Here is a 20,331-nt window from a genome sequence, read left to right as displayed (position 1 = left end):
GTTTGCTTTCCATTTTCTTGCTGTGGGATTTGTAATAATAGCCACAAAAGACAAGTTTTCCAGTGTCAGGTCGAAAATACTGCATAACAGAGTATTGTAATCTCTTCTTCCTGCACCTTCTCCAAACCCTACTTTTTATTCTCTTCCTCTCTCCTCTACCCCCCCCCACCCATCCATCTCTCCCTCATCCTCTTCCATCACCCACTCCTCCCTTCTTCCTCACCATCTTCCTCCTCCTTCATCCACCTCCTTCGTCGTCCTCACCATCTTCCTACTCCTCCGTCATCCTCACCATCTTCCTCCTCCTCCATCATCCTCACCATCTCTTCCCTCCTTTGTCGTCCTCACCATTTCTTCCTACATCATCATATTCACCCTTTGCATTACCTCCCACCTGTTAGGTTTCTATCCCAGGGAATACACCTGCAGCTCGACGGGAGATGCTGCGACGGGAGCCTGGGAGCCTCTCGCATTTCTCCCCGGCAACAGTGGACCTCACTCTGAAGGTACTTGATGTAACCTGCAAAAAGGAAAAAAAAAATGTTTTTGGCAGTTTTTTTTTTTTTTTTTTTTTGCACAACATATATGACACCAATTTATCACATATAACATTAAAAATGGAATTGTGTTGTTCTTTGTGTCCAAAAGTCCATTTCACACAAAACTAAGTATCAGTATTTGCACAATGCCTGCTTGTCTGTTGTGTATTGTCCACTAAGTGATGAATTTCGTTTCGGCGTGTCTGTAAACTTGTAACCATCCATTCCAACTCTGATCCTCTTTTGTGGTAAATTTGGTCATTGTGACAGCTGGGCTGTTACTATATCTGGCGTTTCTTGTCTGTATGGGTCTTTAAAACAATATACATATGTACACATATATATATATATATATATATATATATATATATATATATATATATATATATATATATATATTTTGTACACAATGCTGAGGCTCGTATAAGGGCTAACATGCAGAACATACAACAAAAGGAGCAGGAGATTAACTTGTTCTGTAAACTTATCATAATAAAACCATGTACCAAGTTTCAGTTGAATATGTTAAAGGGTTTGGGGGAAAAAAAAAAGTCTGGGGAAAAAAAAACTGTAGGCGAGGCGGACGGACAGAGAGCAAACCTATAGTCCCCTCCAGTGGAACCGGTAGGGACTAATATGCACCCTCCCCAAGAGGTTTTTCCTCCTCGAACAAATGCTGTGCTAACTGTGGCGTTTCATGGGGCACTCCTCCCAGAACTTTCAAAAAAACAATAATTATAAACTACAAGCACGTATGACTACCTTTTTAAACAGTTGCTTCTGTCGTTTAACACTGAACTGAAAAGGAGGAAACCCTCCGTTCTTGAGACATTACATGCTTATCGCATATTCCACAGATTAACGGACCCGAGCCGATATCTACCGTCGTTTATATACCCCAGAAAGGATAACCTCACCCTTCCTGCTGCTCCCGTAAGGAATGGGTGTAGTCGTAATATTAAATTCCAGATCAGCATAGTGATGAGTGGGTGGGATAGAATATTTTTCAGCATAATATGAAATACTCCACAAAGAATAAAAGGGTAGTGGGGAGGAGGGGTGGGCGGGGGTGGGGGGGGGTTGTGGTGCTTCTCGAGAATTGGAGAGGTGGGTGTTTGAGTAAAAACACAACCAATGCACTGCCTTGGGGCAATCCAGCCTCCACTGGTAGAGAGGGTTCCCTTGATAGTAACGAGCTGACTGGCATCCAGGGTCTCGGTCATGGCTTTCGACTTCCTTCACTCGTGCAGAGGTAGTGAGATTAGCATGCAGAACAGAACCCAGATTGTGTTGAATGCCTGATATATGTCGAGGGAGGGAGATGGTCCTGACCTGTCCTGTTTATAATGTTGTGCCTCTGACCATTTTTTGGCGAGAGAAGTAGCAGCATGTTGTTCGTAGCTTCACTATAGTACGGTACCAGTACATTAAAATTGTTAATGGTTTTGGGTAACTTCAAATAATTTCAACTGTTTTTATTGTACTTTCTCATTGTTTTTCAGCGATTCTTATTGTTCGTTCGGTGTAACATTGTGCTTTGTGGTTTCCACCATTTTCTTGAATTACTTTTTTCCAAAGCCCTCTTTTTGTGGTACGTTGGACTTTGTTCTGCAGATGGAATCTGCCCGTAAGGCCTGGGAGAACTCTCCCAGCATTCAAGAGAAAGGGTCACCCAACAGCTGTAGTACTCCCCCAATACCAGCTTGTGGGCCTCCCATTACCGATGCCTACAGTTCCTTTTCTACTTCCATCACTCCCATTCTTGTACCGTCTATGACTCCAGCATCCTCCCTTCAAGGTAAATGTAGTATTTTTTTTTTTTGACTAATAAAAATGATCACTGTAAAGATCTAAAGTGCATGTGGTTCTCTTGATTTAATCAATGTGCTTATTCATCTTGTGTAGGTCCAGCAGGACAATTGCCAGCTTTCTACGTGAATGTTGGACACCTCTTTTCAGCACAACCACGTTTGCCTCAATCGCTGCCCCCACCAAGTTATCAAGCCAGCCTCTCACAGGTTTACTTCAGTTTGGGGTTTATATTGATGCTAAATACTAATACTTCCATATTGTTGGTGCACCATGCATGAAGCACTAAAGTTGTTGCTTTGGGATTATATTATATTTTATTTATTTATTTATTTTCCATTCACTAGATGGTCCCTGGTGTTTTGGTTGTTTGAGGCATTGGTGTTTCATGGCTAAATACTTGAAACTTTTTCTTGAAGGAAAATGCATACCTAATTATGTGACACTATTTCAGGGATTAGTCCTATGTGAATGTTACTTAAGAGGTTAAAATGGCTTGGTATTCATATTCTGAAGGATGTGCAGTCTATCAAACTTGTGATGTCAATAAGCGTGCATAAAATGCACCGCCTTTGTGCAACACACTATGCAGTGATGTCATCGTGTCGATTGTACCACTGCCATCTTTAAGTAAAAGGAGAGATGTCTGTGCGTGTCAGTCTGTCTGTTTATGGTTATTTCCAAATGGTTCCTGTTGCTGTCATAATAAAAATGGTACTGTTAGAAAGCTAATCGATTTACTTTGTTGGAAAATTAACAATCGATTTACTTTGTTGGAAAATTAACAATTGATTTACTTTGTTCATTTTCCAACAATTAATTTACTTTGTTCATTTTCCAACAATTGATTTACTTTGTTCATTTTCCAGCAATAGATTTACTTTGTTCTTTTTTTCCAACAATAGATTTACTTTGTTCATTTTCCAACAATAGATTTACTTTGTTGGATATTGAACAAAGTAAATCGATTACTTGGAACAAAAATCTGTGTGTTTAATCATAAAGAAGCCTGTGTTTCCTGGATTGAAGAAAAAGTGAGAATGGAAGCTTAATGCAGCGGTTCCAACGGTACTATTTATTATTCTCGGACAGCAGGAACCATTTAGAAGGATATGGAAAGAGCCCACAAAATATATAATGGCAATGTCACATGGAAGGGGGAGGGAGTCCATAGCTATATTGTGGTAAAATAGTAATGGTCTATGTCTGCATAGGTTGGTTTACTCTTGTAACAGGGAAAATGTCACAGTAATTCGTATTGTAAAATGTGCATTGAGGAACCAGTGAGTGTTGACTTTAACACTGTGTGGGGTAAGTTTGTTGTGTTAAACCTCCAGTAAATCGGGTGAGGCCGGATGAGGTATTGTGGCCCTGAGCACGTAACTCCAAAGGCTTACTCGAAAGCGCATTGCGCTTTCGGAAGAACAACCATTACAAACTGTTTAGCCAATAGGCCGCGCAAGCCATTACGATAAGGTCTGCTTGCGGAGCCTTGGAGAAAGGAGGAACACTTTTGTACAGTACCGTTTCAGAGTGGGATGGCCCTGCATGCAAACAGCAGGCAGCCAATAGCAGTGACTCACCATGCATCATAGCAGTCCTAGAGTTCACAAAGATCATCTGTGCTCCACGCTGCAGATTCGCTTTACACATTACGTTAACATCTTGCTCCCTTTGTTTCGCCCTCCGAGGAAGAGACGACCCCGATCTCTCCTCCTCTGTCACCATTTCTTCAGCTCCATCGCTCTGAGCCGCACTTCGTCCGTGTAGTGCTGGCCCACACAACCACGCCATTGTCATGGTTTTATTGTTTTGCTGTGCTGCTGGGATACGAGAAGCTATTTGCTCTGTTCGGAGTCATGTTCTGCATGCTGTGTGGTGGAAATTCTGATTCTCTCTCTTTCTATCTCTCTATCACTATCTCTCTATCACTATCTCTCTCTCTCTCTATCTCTCTATCTCTCTATCTCTCTATCTCTCTATCTCTCTATCTCTCTATCTCTCTATCTCTCTATCTCTCTATCTCTCTATCTCTCTATCTCTCTATCTCTCTCTCCTCTCCCTTCTCTCCTCTCCTCTCCCTTCTCTCCTCTCCCTTCTCTCCTCTCCCTTCTCTCCTCTCCTCTCCTCTCCTCTCCCTTCTCCTCTCCTCTCCCTTCTCCTCCCCTCTCCCTTCTCCTCCCCTCTCCCTTCTCTCCTCTCTCTTCTCCTCTCCTCTCCCTTCTCCTCTCCTCTCCTCTCCCCTCTCCTCTCCTCTCCCCTCTCCCTTCTCTCCTCTCCCTTCTCTCCTCTCCCTTCTCTCCTCTCCCTTCTCTCCTCTCCCTTCTCTCCTCTCCCTTCTCTCCTCTCCCTTCTCTCCTCTCCCTTCTCTCCTCTCCCTTCTCTCCTCTCCCTTCTCTCCTCTCCCTTCTCCTCTCTCCCTTCTCCTCTCTCCCTTCTCCTCTTTCCCTTCTCCTCTTTCCCTTCTCCTCTTTGCCTTCTCCTCTTTCCCTTCTCCTCTTTGCCTTCTCCTCTTTCCCTTCTCCTCTTTCCCTTCTCCTCTTTCCCTTCTCCTCTTTCCCTTCTCCTCTTTCCCTTCTCCTCTTTCCCTTCTCCTCTTTCCCTTCTCCTCTTTCCCTTCTCCTCTTTCCCTTCTCCTCTTTCCCTTCTCCTCTTTCCCTTCTCCTCTTTCCCTTCTCCTCTTTCCCTTCTCCTCTTTCCCTTCTCCTCTTTCCCTTCTCCTCTTTCCCTTCTCCTCTTTCCCTTCTCCTCTTTGCCTTCTCCTCTTTCCCTTCTCCTCTTTCCCTTCTCCTCTTTCCCTTCTCCTCTTTCCCTTCTCCTCTTTCCCTTCTCCTCTTTCCCTTCTCCTCTTTCCCTTCTCCTCTTTCCCTTCTCCTCTTTCCCTTCTCCTCTTTCGCTTCTCCTCTTTCCCTTCTCCTCTTTCCCTTCTCCTCTTTCCCTTCTCCTCTTTCCCTTCTCCTCTTTCCCTTCTCCTCTTTCCCTTCTCCTCTTTCCCTTCTCCTCTTTCCCTTCTCCTCTTTCCCTTCTCCTCTTTCCCTTCTCCTCTTTCCCTTCTCCTCTTTCCCTTCTCCTCTTTCCCTTCTCCTCTTTCCCTTCTCCTCTTTCCCTTCTCCTCTTTCCCTTCTCCTCTTTCCCTTCTCCTCTTTCCCTTCTCCTCTTTCCCTTCTCCTCTTTCCCTTCTCCTCTTTCCCTTCTCCTCTTTCCCTTCTCCTCTTTCCCTTCTCCTCTTTCCCTTCTCCTCTTTCCCTTCTCCTCTTTCCCTTCTCCTCTTTCCCTTCTCCTCTTTCCCTTCTCCTCTTTCCCTTCTCCTCTTTCCCTTCTCCTCTTTCCCTTCTCCTCTTTCCCTTCTCCTCTTTCCCTTCTCTCTCCCACATCTGCTTTCCCCACCACATAGTCCATACTTGCAAATGCAAGGCATGGCAGAGCCTTAAATACCTTCCTCTTTTGTGACGTGCTACAGTGTGATCTCTACCAGTAATTTTAGGAAATCGTCTTCAAATTACTGACGTTTAAAGACTGGTGAACATTGCACCTTGTGAAGAAACTGTCAATGTGAAATTATCCACTCACAGGAGCATTCTCTTGTAACACAATGCCCGTCCACACGCACACAATGTGACAATGGAAATCGTCTGAGAAGGACCTCTTACCCTCCTCACAGGCCTCATTGTCCTCTGTTTATACCACCAATGACTGGCCACCTTCGCTGATTGAGGTGTCCATTTGTCGTGCAAAAGTAAACGCGACCTATCAAACAAGCATGCTAACATTTTGTTTTCAAGTGTCAGTGTGGCCTAAGTGTACAGAAGCAACAAACACAATGTCACCTTGTACTTGTTTTGTCTGATACATATCCACCAATTGTGTTGTGAACAGTATAATACAGTACTGTGATTTTGATTATGTTTTAACAACTGAAAGTTAAAGGCTTGCTCACCACCTAAGGAAGTACAGTACCGATGTTTTGGGGTCTAGTCTTTCTTCAGAGTAAGAGCTCGTGCTCTTGTTCTGACAGAGGAGGATAATCCTTGAAATGTCAGCCGTACTTTGTTTCCCATGACGGTGAGCATTCATTCCTTAAACTTTCTATTTACGAAACGTAACTTTCCAATATTCTCGTATTCCTCTGTCTTACTCTCATAAATCATGTCTGATATCCATTCCTCTGATCCTCATCAAAAATTGTGGTCTGTTCCTCGTGTGTGTTTTTGTGCCCTGCCTCTCCGCCAATGTCGGGGACAGGAGGCATTAAAATGATCTCCGTCTGTCCGTCTGACCGATCATCTGTCTGTGTGTACTTTTGTGCACGGGATATTTCAAAAAACGTTGAACATTTAACTTTCATAGTGCAGATATCTATTCCTCATGGTGTTATCTCGATCTGATTAGACCACGGCTATGATTGACTGAATTGTGTTGCCCTGGCAACCACCTCGGTAGCTTGGCTGGTGTACGTGATATTTCAAAAACTGCTAAATTCAGCTTTCACATGACAGACCTATTCCTCATACCACCCAAAATGCAGGGTGCCTAGAGTATCAGCTGGTTTTCTTTTTTTATTATTTCAGTTGAAAATCATCACGTGACTTTTTTTTTTTTTTCCTACTACTTCTTGTTTTGTCCCACATTCAATTCCAGGCTGGCATTCAGCAAATTCCCTTTCCCATGTATGCATCACTGCAAGGCCAGGGTCCTCCAGCCTCCCAGCCACAGGAAATGTTGAACCCTCCTATTCAGGCTTTCCGGTGAGTGCTTACACGCAACCTCATTTTAAAATTTTATTGATTTTGTTTTTATGCCTCCGCCGACTTAGTTGCCGGCGGTATAATGTTTTTGGGTTGTGCGTCTGTCTGTTCATGCTCATTACCTCCACCACCAAATGTGGAAGGAAGTTATGCTTTCAAGTCTGTCTGTCTGTCTGTTTGCAGGATATCTCAAAAAGTTTGGATGGATCAGGATGAAATTTGGTGGGCAGATTGGGTGTGTGACAAGGATGAACCGATTAGATTTTGGTGAAGATCTGGGTCCGGCTACTTGAATTTTTTAAAAGTGATTCTTCACCATTGCGAGTTGGGACCAAAAACAATATGTAGCACGATACCTCAAAAAGTTGTGCATGGATTTGGACGAAATTTGGTGGACTCGGGTGTGTGACGAGGAAGAATTGATTCCATTTTGGTAAAGATCTGGATCAGATAATTTTTCTAAGCCATTCTTCACCGTTAAGAGATGGGGCTAAAACGAAATATTACGATATCTCCAAAAGTTGTGCACGGTTTTGGACTAAACCTGGTGGACTGCTTAGGTGTGTGACGGATGACTTGATTTGTTTTTTGGTGAAGATCTGAATCTGCGTATGAGAATTAAAATAAAAATTTCAAAGTGATTCTTCACCATTGAGATGGGCTAAAAAGTGTATATATAGGTATAGCATGTTACAAAAAGGTGTGTGAGTTATGACGTAACTCTGGATGAGTTGGTTAGGTGACAAGAACAAAACTATTCAATTTCGGTTCAGATTCAGATACATTTCTGGCCTATCGGTGGAATACAAAACGTAAACTGTACAGTCTGGCGGAGGTATGCGCTCTACCGAGTGCCGTTCTCATTTATTATTATTTTGTTCATGTTTGTGGTAATGATGAAATTACTGCTGCTATTATATAAATTTATATAAAAAATTTTTTAATCATTTTTAACCCAGGTCCCAGCAGGCCTTCGTTCCAGGGGGCCTCTCACAGCAACCATCAGTCGTCCTGCCTGGTGCGACGATATTCCCTGCACCAGCTGTGAAACAGGCATACAGCACCGGCTTTGCTCCCCATGCAGCTCCACCGCCACCTCCCTCGCAAACCAGCCGAGACCTAGCGAAGCAGCCAGCTATGCCCATGATTTATGGGGCACAGATGCCGCACGGCTCATCCCCTGTTGACCCCCACAGTCTGCAGGTGTGAAGACCTTTGCCATGATATTCATTGTACTCTATATGTTTAGACCTAAACTTTTGTTTATTGTCTCCCCCTCCTTCCCCCTTCGCCTACCGACTCCTCTTCTTGTGAGCATCAAGTTAACTAAATGCGCAAATCTCCTCTTCTGAGTTCATCCAGTGCAATTGTCTGATACCCAGCAAGTTTTTCTCTCATTGGTAGGGCCAGCCTGGAGGAATGTACTCCGGTCAGGGTCTACAGGGGAAACAAAGTGGATTCCCTCAGGCTCCCGGTGCCACCGTGCAACAAGTATGAACTCGCCATTTCTCACATTGCTTTGCACACAATCCCTTCCTTTGCTGCCTCGTTCCTCATAATGTGATTTTAGTGCTTTAATAGCTGGGTAAGCCACTCAAGAACATTTAAATGTGCTTAAAGCTGTCGTGAGCGGCCAACCCAGCATGTCATCCATCAGGTGATTTGCCAGCCATATTGTTTTAACATAAAAACCTTCAAAAATCTTTTCCGAAACGCCTGAACAGATCGAGGGGAAACTTTACAGGTATGATCGCCTTACAGTGAGGAACAAAAAGTCCTCCACCTATGACGTCATAGGTCACATGGTTTGGCAGCAATTTTTTTTTTGTTTTGTTTTTTTCAGGTCAGCTCGCTGACCTAATATAACTGTTCGATGTCCTCAGATCCGTCTGTCTGTCCGTCCATCTGTCAACAATTTTTATTTTTCTATATCCTGTTAGACGTCTCGGCCGATTGAGTTCTCACTTGACACGATTATAAAACAAGTTGCTCTCTATAGATCGTCTGAGCCCTTTTTCACATTTTCTCCTCGGGGTCAAGGTTACAGGGTCATCAAGTGTAAAATGACCAATTGGTCGAATGGCCTATAAGGAAGCATCGGACGGCTACAATGCATAATGGGTTTCATATGGATTATAAAGAAGATTTAATTTGACCAACTAGTTTCTCGTTGCCTCTGTCTGGCCCTGTTTATTGGGCAACACGAGGTCCGCTGACTTCAACACGGCTTCACGCGGTTATTTTAAGTTCAATTCAAATTCTGTTTTCATTTTTCAGTCGCTAAGGTTGATTAACACTCGGTTGCATCAAGTTTTGTGAAAATTGAATGTTTATATCCTCGGTCTGTGTGGAATGCATTGCAGCGAGGGGTAGTTTCCATCCTTTTCCATGCCATATAACGAGGCTGTCTTAAGTTCTAGTTTATTTCTGTTTCCACTTTTTGAACCTTCTGGTGTAGCTACACGTATTGTGAAGATAATTTTCGTGCAAATCCGCTCGGAAACACACTTTTCATGAGGAAAATATATTCAATTCAAATAATACCACATGCTTTCCGTTCACTGCTTCATCTCGTAATCTGTCCTCCTGAGGGACTGCTTATTCGTAACGTCTGTAAGATTAATGTTTATATTTTAGATGGTTTGGGGATGTGCTCGACAAGTATCTGAAAGAATTCCGGTGAAAAACTGACGTTTTAAGATTTTGTTAGGGCATTTCATCCGGTGAGCTGGCTGGTCACGTGACGCCATGCAGACGTGCAGGCAGCGAGTGATTGAGCTTCTCGGTGGCCCAAGGGTCCTTTTTAGTTTGGGCCCAGCTCTCTCCTGGATACACCCATTAAATGCAAACACTTAGAGTATTTATTTCACGGCCATAAACGCGGGTTTGGAAATTGTATAATGATGGGAATGATTCCGAGAATATGGAGATTTTTTTTTTTTCTTCGAGCGGCCTCGCGCGTTTATTTTAAATTCAATTTGAATTCTGTTTTTACTTTCCGTAGTCGCTAAGGTTGATTAATACTCGGATGCATCAAATTTTATATTCGAGCTGACCGTCAAACCCGCTCAGATGTATTATTTTAAGAGTAAGATCTTCTCCAGAATGGCTTGACAGATTTAGGGGAAACTTCACCCACATGTTCCCCAAGCCTTGGGGACGCCAGTGCTCATAAAGAATGAATAGGTCACATGGTCTGGCAGCCATATTGGTTTGAAAGGACATCTTAAATAAATAAATAAATAATTCTCTTGAACCGCTTCATCAATCAATGTGAAACGTCACAATTATGATCTCGTAGATATGGTTACAATGTTTTAAATTTCAGCCTGATCGGGCGCATGGTCTGGCAGCCAGAATTATTTAATATTTTGAATCTGGGTTCAGGGATTTAAATCAAACTTGGTACAAGTATATAATATATAATGATGTACTAATGTGGGCAGAGGAATATCTGGTGATGTCGTGACGTCAGAGTGCCCTTCTCGTTTTTTTTTTTTTTAACTTATTGTGCCTTCGTTCCAGGGGTTCTTTTGGGTTTAAGGGCCAAGTATTAAAAAAATTTCTGAATACAGACAGTGTATTGTTGGAATAGCCTGGGAAAATTGTCCTGCCCTGCCTGGAACCAAAAACCTTAAAAGCCAAGTATGGTGAACTTTGAAGATTTATAAAGCACTTTGACATATTTTTTTAATATTAAAAATTTTTTTTTTTAATAAACATTTTACAGCATTTAAAAAAGATGTTAATGCTTCGAAAGTAGTTATAAACCATTAATAAAGTACAAAACAGCCTGTTGTTGGCTTGACATAACTATTTTTGTTTCATGTTATAACTTCAGGGACGAACATTGCTTGTCTTATGTTCTTGGTTCCAGGTCTGCAAGTACCAATAGAGATGACATGCTTAAACGTTAAACCTTATTCCACAAATCAATGTGCAAATCAACAGTCGTTTTATTGGGATGAGGTGGGGAGGAGGAGAAGGCAAGTGGGAGGTTCTTTTCCAACAAATGATTATATGTATTGAAAACATCCTCTTCTTGCCTTGTCTGAGGTATAACCACCACCTACCTAAACCTTGACCCTGCTTATCTGTGCTCTGCAGATGTCTCTTGCAGGATTTGCCTCAGGTCTACAGCAGCCGTTGATAGCTCTGCAGGCCCAACCCGGCTCCCAACCGATGGCCAGGCCAACATTTGGTCGTGTTATGCCAGCCATGCTACCTCCAGGGAAGGTGTGTTCTTCACGTTTGGCCTTTTGTGCACAAAAGCTGTACCTGAGTAATATCTCCTCAGCACAGCAAATGACGTGAACGTTAATATTTATATTTATATGCAAAAGTGAGCTACTAATAGGTGATTCCTTGTGGAGTGCTCAACACATGGCACATAACTTTTACAGATGGAATATTTTGGATGTTTTTCAATGTCAAGATAAGGTGTTTGGTACTGTTGAAGCAGAAGGGGAATAAAAGGGAAAGAGGCAGATGACGAGAATTTTGAAACGAGTAGGAAAAAGCAGGATTGGCCTCGTGCGGTTTCGACCATGACCTACAGACTTCATTCAGGTATCTCAAGGTGAATGGCTGCATGTATGTCGATCCCCTTTAACCTGAGGGCAATGAGCTTGTTTGTAGATGCACTTTACACACGCGTGGGACATTTGTGTGGCTTCCTGATGTGGGTCATTTGGGAATAAAATTAGTGGACTCCCATTGAGCTCTTGATGTTCTCCGAGTAAATTCGATGCAATTTATTTTTTATTATTATTTGATATATGTAAAGAAATACATATATTTATTTATTTTCTATATATATTGTTGTGGTTACCAAATTCGCAAACCACCATTCAGGTCCCTTAGGTGAGGTATCTCGGTAAGTACATGTGTAGTTAGGCCCAAACCCGTTGTCTAGTGGGAATACATGTCATTTATGCGTGCTGCGACTCTTCAGGATAGCCGTTTTTCTTTTGCTATCTTTATTTTGGACCAATCGCCATGATTACCACCACCAGTCACAACATCAACCACCAACCACAACGCCGCTTCACCACAACCGCCACGACCTTCCCGTCACACCTCGCAACCGTCGCATCGCCACCGTTCTTGCGCCGCTTGTGGGTACCGGTGTTGGACTCGTGCAGGGCGCGCGCCGAACAGCGTGTACAAAACCACGGATTTTCTGCTTCAAAAACGGATCAAAAACGACACACGCCTACTTTTGTTCCGTCCAATCGGTGAGCAAGGGGCGATTTGGCCCCGCCCCCAGGGCGTTGGAGGGCGATCGATATATGCAAATTTATGGATCAAAAAGCATTCACGCCCACTTTTTCTCGGGCCAATGGGGAGCGAGGTGAAAGGTCGAAGGGAGGGGGTCAAAGATGAGAGGGCGAAGCCACGGGGCTGATAAAAGAAACCGCGTTCGTCAGTCGAGTAGTAGAGTCGAGAGAGAACAGAGTTAAGACTTCGCGGGCGGTGGAGTTGGCAAGAAGGAGCTGGTCGTCGTGTGCGTTGGAATCGGAGCGGAGGGGACGGAGCTGTGGAGAGGCGGTGAGGGCAGACGAGGGGGTGCTCGCGTCGTGCAGGGAGCTGCACCCCAGGGAGGCCGACAGCGCGACCTGGCCGAGGTGGAGACGCTCGTCGCGGGACAATAAAAATCCTCTATACCCCGAGCATCAGCAACCCCCTCCTGTTTCCCCCCGCGCTGAGATAGTGCGACCAAGGGGGCCCCTTTCCCACCCCCTACCAGACACTGCCCGCGAGGCCCGCGGAGTTGAGGCACCATCGCCGCTCCGCGTCTCATCACCAGACGGGTAGGCCCGACCCGGTCTCGGCCTCAGGCCCGCCTCATCCTTGAGGGTATTCTTTTCCTTGGTTTTGGGTATGTGTTGTCGGCGCCGTCTGTGAAGTAAAATTGTATAAGTGTTGCCGTGTGCTCGGTAGTCGATATTAGCTCTGCATTGTGTCTTCGCTTTTACATTTGCTTTTTGTGTAAATTGCATTGTGTTTTTCTTTTCTGTGTGCATTTGGTGGAATTGTATATGTGTGCTTCCCGTGTGCCGCGAATAAATGTGCTTTGTGTTGAACTGTTTCCCGCTTCGCTTCGTCATTTCCTTCATTGAATCCTCATCTTGCTTCACGTAAAGGGTTGGTAGTGGGCTGAATATGCCCGATAATTAATCGAACCGTCGAGGTCGACGATAACACCGCTCGGTTATTCTGATAGTACGGAACGGGTCGCTTAAGTGGCCCGTGTCCGAAGTCGACCTGCGGCGAGGTGCGATCGCCCGGTCTACCCTCCGCGTGGGTACTTAGGTAGGTCGAATTTGGCGAGCAACCCTATCCCACGCGGGGGCTGATTGGCTCGATCGCGGTGAGACCGAAAGGTCCACCCGTGACTGGTTCCCGGCGTTAGTCCGAGAGGGTCACGACTGGATTGTCCGTCCGGTGGGCGACGTGCCGCGATTCGAGTTACGTGGCCGTCAGCACGCCGGCGGGCGCGAATACCGCAACAATATATATATATATACATATTATATATCTTCTTTCAGCTGCTCCCGTTAGGGGTCGCCACAGCGGATCATCCGTTATGATCCGCATACTGATTTGGCATAGGTTTTACGCCGGATGCCCTTCCTGACGCAACCCTGATCGCCTCTTATGACATTGGGATAAGGATTGGGTTTCGCCATGATTCCGGGCTGCCCTCCACCCTCTCGAAGCACGGCCCAGCGCCGAGCAGAGCTCCCGTTCTCAAGCAATCCTCCAACCCAAGCCTCATGAATAGCCGGATTACAGGCGCATGCCACTACGCCCGATATATATATATATATATATATATATATATATATATATATATATATATATATATATATATATATATATATATATATATATATATATATATATATATCGCGGCACGTCGCCCACCGGACGGACAATTCTGTCTTGACCCTCTCAGACTAACGCTGGGAGCGAGTCACGGGTGGGCCATTCGGCCTCACCACGATCGTGCCAATCGGCCACCCGCGTGGGATGGGGTTGTTCGCCAAACTCGACCTATCTAGGTACCCACACGGATGGTAAACCGGGCGATCGCACCTCGCCGCAGGTCGACTCCGGACACGGGCTGCTTAAGCGGTCCGTTCCGTAATATCGGGATAACCGAGCGGTGTTATCGTCAGCCCCGACGGTTCCGATTACTTATCGGGCGTATTAAGCCCACTACGAACCCTTTACGTGAAGCAAGATGGAGATTCAACAAAGGGAAGGACGCAGCGAAACGGGGAACAAGTTCACACAAGCACTTTATTCACACAGACACAGAGCACACATATACAGCCAAACAGGATCAGAATGCACATAAAGCAAATACAAGAAGAAAAACAATAAAGCAACGACGACGCATAGCTACAACCGACTAAGACCGACACACGGCAACACTTATACAGTTTTACTTCACAAGAGACGGCGCCACAAGTTCCATACAAAAAAAACCCCGAAAATAAATGGTGACTTCCCTTTTGGGCCGTCGAGTCCCTCTCCTACGTCCGTCGACGTGGTCCCGCCTGGCCGCGACTCCGTGTCCTGGCGTGGTAGGCGAGTCCTCTCCTGCGTGCCTCGCGCCTGCACGTGTTGGCCACTCGACGCCACGGAACGAGTGTTCGGCGCTATTCCAGCGCGGATAGAGAGGGGGGGGGGAAACGTGGATGCCCGAAGTCGGGAGAGGGGAATGGTGGACGCTCCTTCCCGCCAGCGGGGTCTTGCAACTGCCCCACAAAAGACCAGGCCAGCGGCCACCAGGACGAGCGAGCCGGAAGACGAGAGCGAGAGCAACCACGAAGCAAGAGCATCCACACACTGCTTCCCCCGTCTCCGACTTTTATATCCTCGGAGCTCCGCCCTGTTGCTCCGCCCCTTTCTTTGCTCCACCCCCCTTCGAGGCGCTTCGAGAAGGGTCTCGAAGAGGGGCGTTCCTCCTCCCTGGCCACGTCACACCGCGCATCCACCAATCGAGCGCCAGCTGCCCTCCCCTCGCTTCTCTCCCCTCACACCAAGCGCGGAGAAGAATGGTGCGAAAAGCCCACCGAGCGTCCTCGTTGGTTTTTATTTGAAATAAAAGATAGAGAAAGAAAAACGACTGACTCAAAGCGTCGCAGCCCGAATGAATCACATTTATTCCCTCTAAACAAGGGGTTTGGGGCTAACTACACATGTACTGAAGAGATATCTCACTTACGGGACCTGAATGGTGGTTTGCGAATTTCCACACCCGTAAGACTACCCCCTCCCCTTTTTACAGACTCGTCCCGAGTCGTCAAATTCTCGTGCGCCATCATGTGTAGTTCTCCCCTAGTACGTTTTACCTACGGATCCCTGAGTGCGACATTCATGGTATTCGTGTCCCTAAAATAAATATACCTAAAATAAACCTGAGGGCTGAGTAACTAACTAAACAAACCCACTCACACAGACGACTTAAATAAAATTGCCGGCGCTAGACAGACATGCCGGGGGCGCACTCATATTTACAGTACATCTTAACGCCTTATAAATTTTACACTAAACCATGGCCCAGGATCAATGGACTCTACAGGCAGAAAAAGTCAAAAGAAAACCGGTGCACGGGCCACCACTGCAGGCCCGTGTTGTAGCTGCCAACAGGACGGTTCTCGCAGCTTGCAAACTTGCTTTCTGACCCTGGCGCACATGGCAATGAACAAGGGGGGGGGGGAAGCAAAATTGAACGGGGGCTGGTGAACAGGGGCAGTGGGCATGGCATGGCAAAGGCAGCAGGCAAACATAGCCTGCAGAACCAGGCCGCTGCAGGCAAACGCAGCCGGCAGATGATCCGACCGGAACAGGCCTTGCAGAAAACAGCTGCAGACGATCCGGCCGGTACAGGCCTCGCAGCAAAAAGCCAGCTGACGAAGTGGGCCGGCACAGGCCTTGCAGTAAAACAGCCAGCCGATGAAGTTGGCCAGCCTTTGCCTTTCAGTGGAGGTTGGTGGAGAGAGTGCGGTGGTGCTGGCCACTTGGAAGGCGGGTTTGGACCTACCCTACGGTCTCCCTCCCAACCTATCGCCTTTGCCTGTCACTGTCTATACCCACTCCCTTAATTTGTCAAAAACCAATTTAGCCTCAATTAATTAATTAAATTTTTTTTTCCTATTTCCTATCTCCCACTATAATTCGTCCCCTAACCCCCCTTTACTGTCTCTGTTCGGCTAACCTATCGTCTACTAGCCTACTCCCCACCCCTACGTTCCCTTCCCGGAGGGGAATGAGGGAGGGCGAGCGTCCTGTGTCGAGGCCCAACGAAGCCTCAGGATGGCCTCCCCAGACTTCATCGATCTATAACACAAAGTGGGTCCAGCGGCCCACAACGTGAGCGAAGGGATGGATGGTGCGGAGGGGTACACTTCCTATCTACCCTATCCATTAACCTTTAAACTACCCGGGGCTTTCAACAAGCGCCTCGCGCTTAAACTATTGGTTCTATCAACCCAGATTCCCGTCACCTGTGTTTGTGTCCTTACAATTTCGGGTCTCGCCCCCCCCCCCAATTTTCTTCCCGTGCCCTCACACGGTCTCATGGCTGGGACGCGTGGCTCCCTTTGGCAGGCACGACCCTCTGCCGATTCTCCGACGATGGCACCCCCAGGCACTACACTGCCTCCGAGCCTACCAGCTCCCTAAACACCGGGGAGTGCCCTCTGGCAACTCCCCTGAAACGCTCACGTGGCAGGCTGGCTTCCTGGGCCCCTTTCCGAGGGTCACCCGTGCCCACAACACTGCCCACGCGGCTAAAGGCGCCTCGGGCCCCCGCACCAAGCAGGCGCACACGTGCCCACTACGCTATCCCGGCCCTCCATGGGCCCTTGGCCTACTACGGCCGACTAGCCTGGTGCCCGGGGTACCCACTCAGCGATACTCACCTTTCGCAGCCACGCTCCCAGCCCGTCAACAGGGCTCCTGCACCCCTCCAAACGGGTTTCGAGCCTACTTTCCCACCAACAACAAAACGACCTCCATTTTGTCAATTTGACTAACCCAGCTAACTCGCTCTACACTGACCCCGGGGTCCATTGGGCGGGAGTCACTCCTCCCCCCAATCACTCATCGCACCATGCATTCCCCATTCGCTCCATTCACACAGACCCGCTGGCCTCACTCGCTCAACATGACTCCACACAACTCACCAACTCTTCAACACCCACACCGCTGAACTCTGCCATCCTTCTAACTACTTCCCCTAACTACCTCGTGCTCCCAACGTCATCCCTTAAACTAGTAGCATGTTCCTTTTAACCTACGTTGCTAAACTACATCCCCTCTACACATCCAAAGTCTGTCTCTGTCCCCAAATCATTAAATTCCATTTCCCCTCCTAAATCTGACTATAATCCCTCTAACTAATCCATTCCACGGGCCCCATGAGGACTTACCCCTGCCTCATGGAGCCGGTCTAGCTAAGCTAACCCTTCCCCCTAACTCGTGTCATCCTGTGCCCAGGTCAGGGGGTCTTCCACCCCTTGCCCAGGGAATCCTGTTCACCCGAAAGCGAGGCTTGCTATTTTTTTTTTCTATCGCGCAGCACCAGCGCGGCAACTCACAACCTGCGCACCAGCGCGGCAATTCACAGCTGCGCACCTTTGGCGTGACGTCATGGCAGCTGTTCGCGTCCCTCGTCCCTCTTGGCCGGTACCATCCGGCAGGGATTCACCCTCCTGCCGGATTCCAACCATACACGCAGCCATGACGTCACCCGGCGCGTAAAAAAAAAAAAAACACAAGCCTCACGTCTCGAGGGGTTCCCCACGCGAACATGTGCTCTGCCCGTTGGAGCTTAACACACACGCCCGCGTGGAGAACCCATCCGGTCCGAATCCGTTTACCTGCCTAAACTTTGTCCGTCCGCGGGATCGGCAAATCCACCGCTGGCGTTTCCGGACCGGGCTTCACTCCCGCAAGCGGGCACGTGGGGGCCTCGTGCGTTGCACAGCACGGACCTGGCGCTCGCTGCTGGGTGAACCCGGTACGGTGCCCGTTCCAACTACGGCCGCTACTCGGATTTTGTCCCTCTGTTGCCGTCTCCGCCGCCATTCCACCGACGCACACCTGCGTGTTGAGACCCCCACACACCACTCCATCACATTCACACCGGGAGACGCGGCTGCGTGCTCCCGCATGCCCACCAACAACTCCCTCACATACAGCGACCTTACACACGCTGTCTCCCTCGCACTCGGCCGCTCACTCACTCGTGCCGTTTCCCTTGCACACACCATACCACACACACGCGGGGGCACTCACCTGCGGTGCCTCATCCACCCATGGCACGCTGGGAAGCACGCACTCCGGCACACTCGTAACCACACCACTCGCACACGGGGCCGCTTCCACACACGGGGGCGCACTCACACCTTGCACCACACACACCGAGACAACCACACTGGGGATTTGTGCCACCCCAAGGGTTTCCGGGGCCTCTATACCCCCCAAGCTCTCCGTGCACCTGTCCACAGTACCCGTCCCCTCGAACTCGCAAAACACGACCGAACTCACCTGGTCGTGATCAGCTTCAAGGGGGCAAACTCCCTCCCCTCGTTCCTGGAGGAGGCCATCCAGCTGCTCGCACCGGGTCTCTACCCAGCCTGCCAGCTCACCCCCATTATCCTCCACTACGTGTGTGTGTGTGTGTGTGTGTGTGTGTGTGTGTGTGTGTGTGTGTGTGTGTGTGTGTGTGTGTGTGTGTGTGTGTGTGTGTGTGTGTGTGTGTGTGTGTGTGTGTGCTCGTCTTCAATCCCGTCCAATTCACCCTCTATCTCCCGTGTCTCTGCCAACTCAGTCACCTCTTCACCCATTACCTCCCTTGTCTCCACTATTTTTATTTCCTTTGTCGTCACTTCGTGTCTCGTCTCACACGTTTCGGTCACCCCATTTAATTTTTCCCCTTGAGTCACCGTCACAGTTTCCATCACCTCCACGCGTCTCGCCCAATACGTCCCCCGAATTAATTCGCCCTCACCCGCCTCCATTGCAGGCCTGGCAGCCGTTGCACTCCCCCTCAGCTCGTTCGCTCCCACACGTGGCGTCGCCATTTTGAGCTCCACTGCCCGCGTTTCGCTCCTCACTGTTGCCATTATGCCTGCCTGCAGGCCACGGCCTATTCGCTGCATCTCACCCCGCAGTGTTTGCGTATTCGCTTCCATGTCATCCATTTTATTATTTATTCCCGCTAGCATGAGGAATAGCTGGGCCATGTCGGGTGTGCTTGAGTGAGCCGTTTCGGCAGGGATCGGGGGAGGGTTTTGGAGGAGGGGAGGAGAGGTGTCATACACCACGGCCGCTGCCGTGCCCATTTCAGGCTCTGGGTTCGATTGGGGGGAAAATTGTTCCTGCACATTAAGCATTTCCTGCTCGGGGCTTCCATCCTGGGCCATGGATCCTACATTATTACTACACATACCTAATCCACCCGGCACCCGCTCGCCTTGAGACGCCATCTTATTTCTCGTAAGGGGTTAATTTAAATCGCTAGTAATTTGGAGGGAATCGGGGGTCGCTCCTCTCACCCCTGGACCGATTCCCGTGAATTTAGCTGGAGACAGGAGAGTTTGTTTTCCCGTTCTCTGACACCATTGTTGCGAATTCGCGCCCGCCGGCGTGCGATCGGCCACGTGACTCGAATCGCGGCACGTCGCCCACCGGACGGACAATTCTCTTGTGACCCTCTCGGACTAACGCCGGGAGCTAGTCATGGGTGGGCTTTTCGGCCTCACCACGATCGTGCCAATCGGCCACCCGCGTGGGATAGGGTTGTTCGCCAAACTCGACCTACCTCAGTACCCACGCGGATGGTAAACCGGGCGATCGCAGGTCGACTCCGGACACGGGCCGCTTAAGCGGTCCGTTCCGTAATATCGGGATAACCGAGCGGTGTTATCGTCGGCCTCGACGGTTCCGATTACTTATCGGGCGTATTAAGCCCACTACGAACCCTTTACGTGAAGCAAGATGGAGATTCAACAAAGGGAAGGATGCAGCGAAACGCGGAACAAGTTCACACAAGCACTTTATTCACACAGACGCAGAGCACACATATACAGCCAAACAGGATCAGAATGCACATAAAGCAAATGCAAGAAGAAAAACAATAAAGCAACGACGACGCAGAGCTACAACCGATTAAGACCGACACACGGCAACACTTTTTCAGTTTTACTTCACAAGAC

At 47.9% G+C, this 20,331-nt stretch overlaps 1 protein-coding gene across 11 annotated transcripts in view; it reads left to right on the top strand.

Moving 5' to 3' along the window:
• PRRC2C (proline rich coiled-coil 2C) overlaps positions 1–20,331 on the top strand; it is a 195,606-nt gene that overhangs the window by 151,554 nt on the left and 23,721 nt on the right. For 9 of the 11 annotated variants that reach the window (XM_085892298.1, XM_085890662.1, XM_085890129.1 and 6 more), the window contains 7 exons: positions 402–506; positions 2,154–2,337; positions 2,445–2,557; positions 6,987–7,093; positions 8,053–8,296; positions 8,498–8,584; positions 11,201–11,329. In XM_085892298.1, coding sequence (XP_085748424.1) covers positions 402–506; positions 2,154–2,337; positions 2,445–2,557; positions 6,987–7,093; positions 8,053–8,296; positions 8,498–8,584; positions 11,201–11,329 — 969 coding nt within the window. The remainder of the gene's footprint in view (positions 1–401; positions 507–2,153; positions 2,338–2,444; positions 2,558–6,986; positions 7,094–8,052; positions 8,297–8,497; positions 8,585–11,200; positions 11,330–20,331) is intronic. The other 2 variants (XM_085893750.1, XM_085893088.1) reach the window with 2 other exon arrangements.

Source organism: Eptatretus burgeri, chromosome 1, assembly GCF_056783735.1.
Source record: "Eptatretus burgeri isolate ZD-2024b chromosome 1, Ebu_testis_v1, whole genome shotgun sequence".
Classification (NCBI taxonomy): domain Eukaryota; kingdom Metazoa; phylum Chordata; class Myxini; order Myxiniformes; family Myxinidae; genus Eptatretus; species Eptatretus burgeri.
The sequence above is the reverse complement of the archived record's forward strand: the minus strand, read 5'-3'. Positions and strand labels throughout refer to the sequence as shown.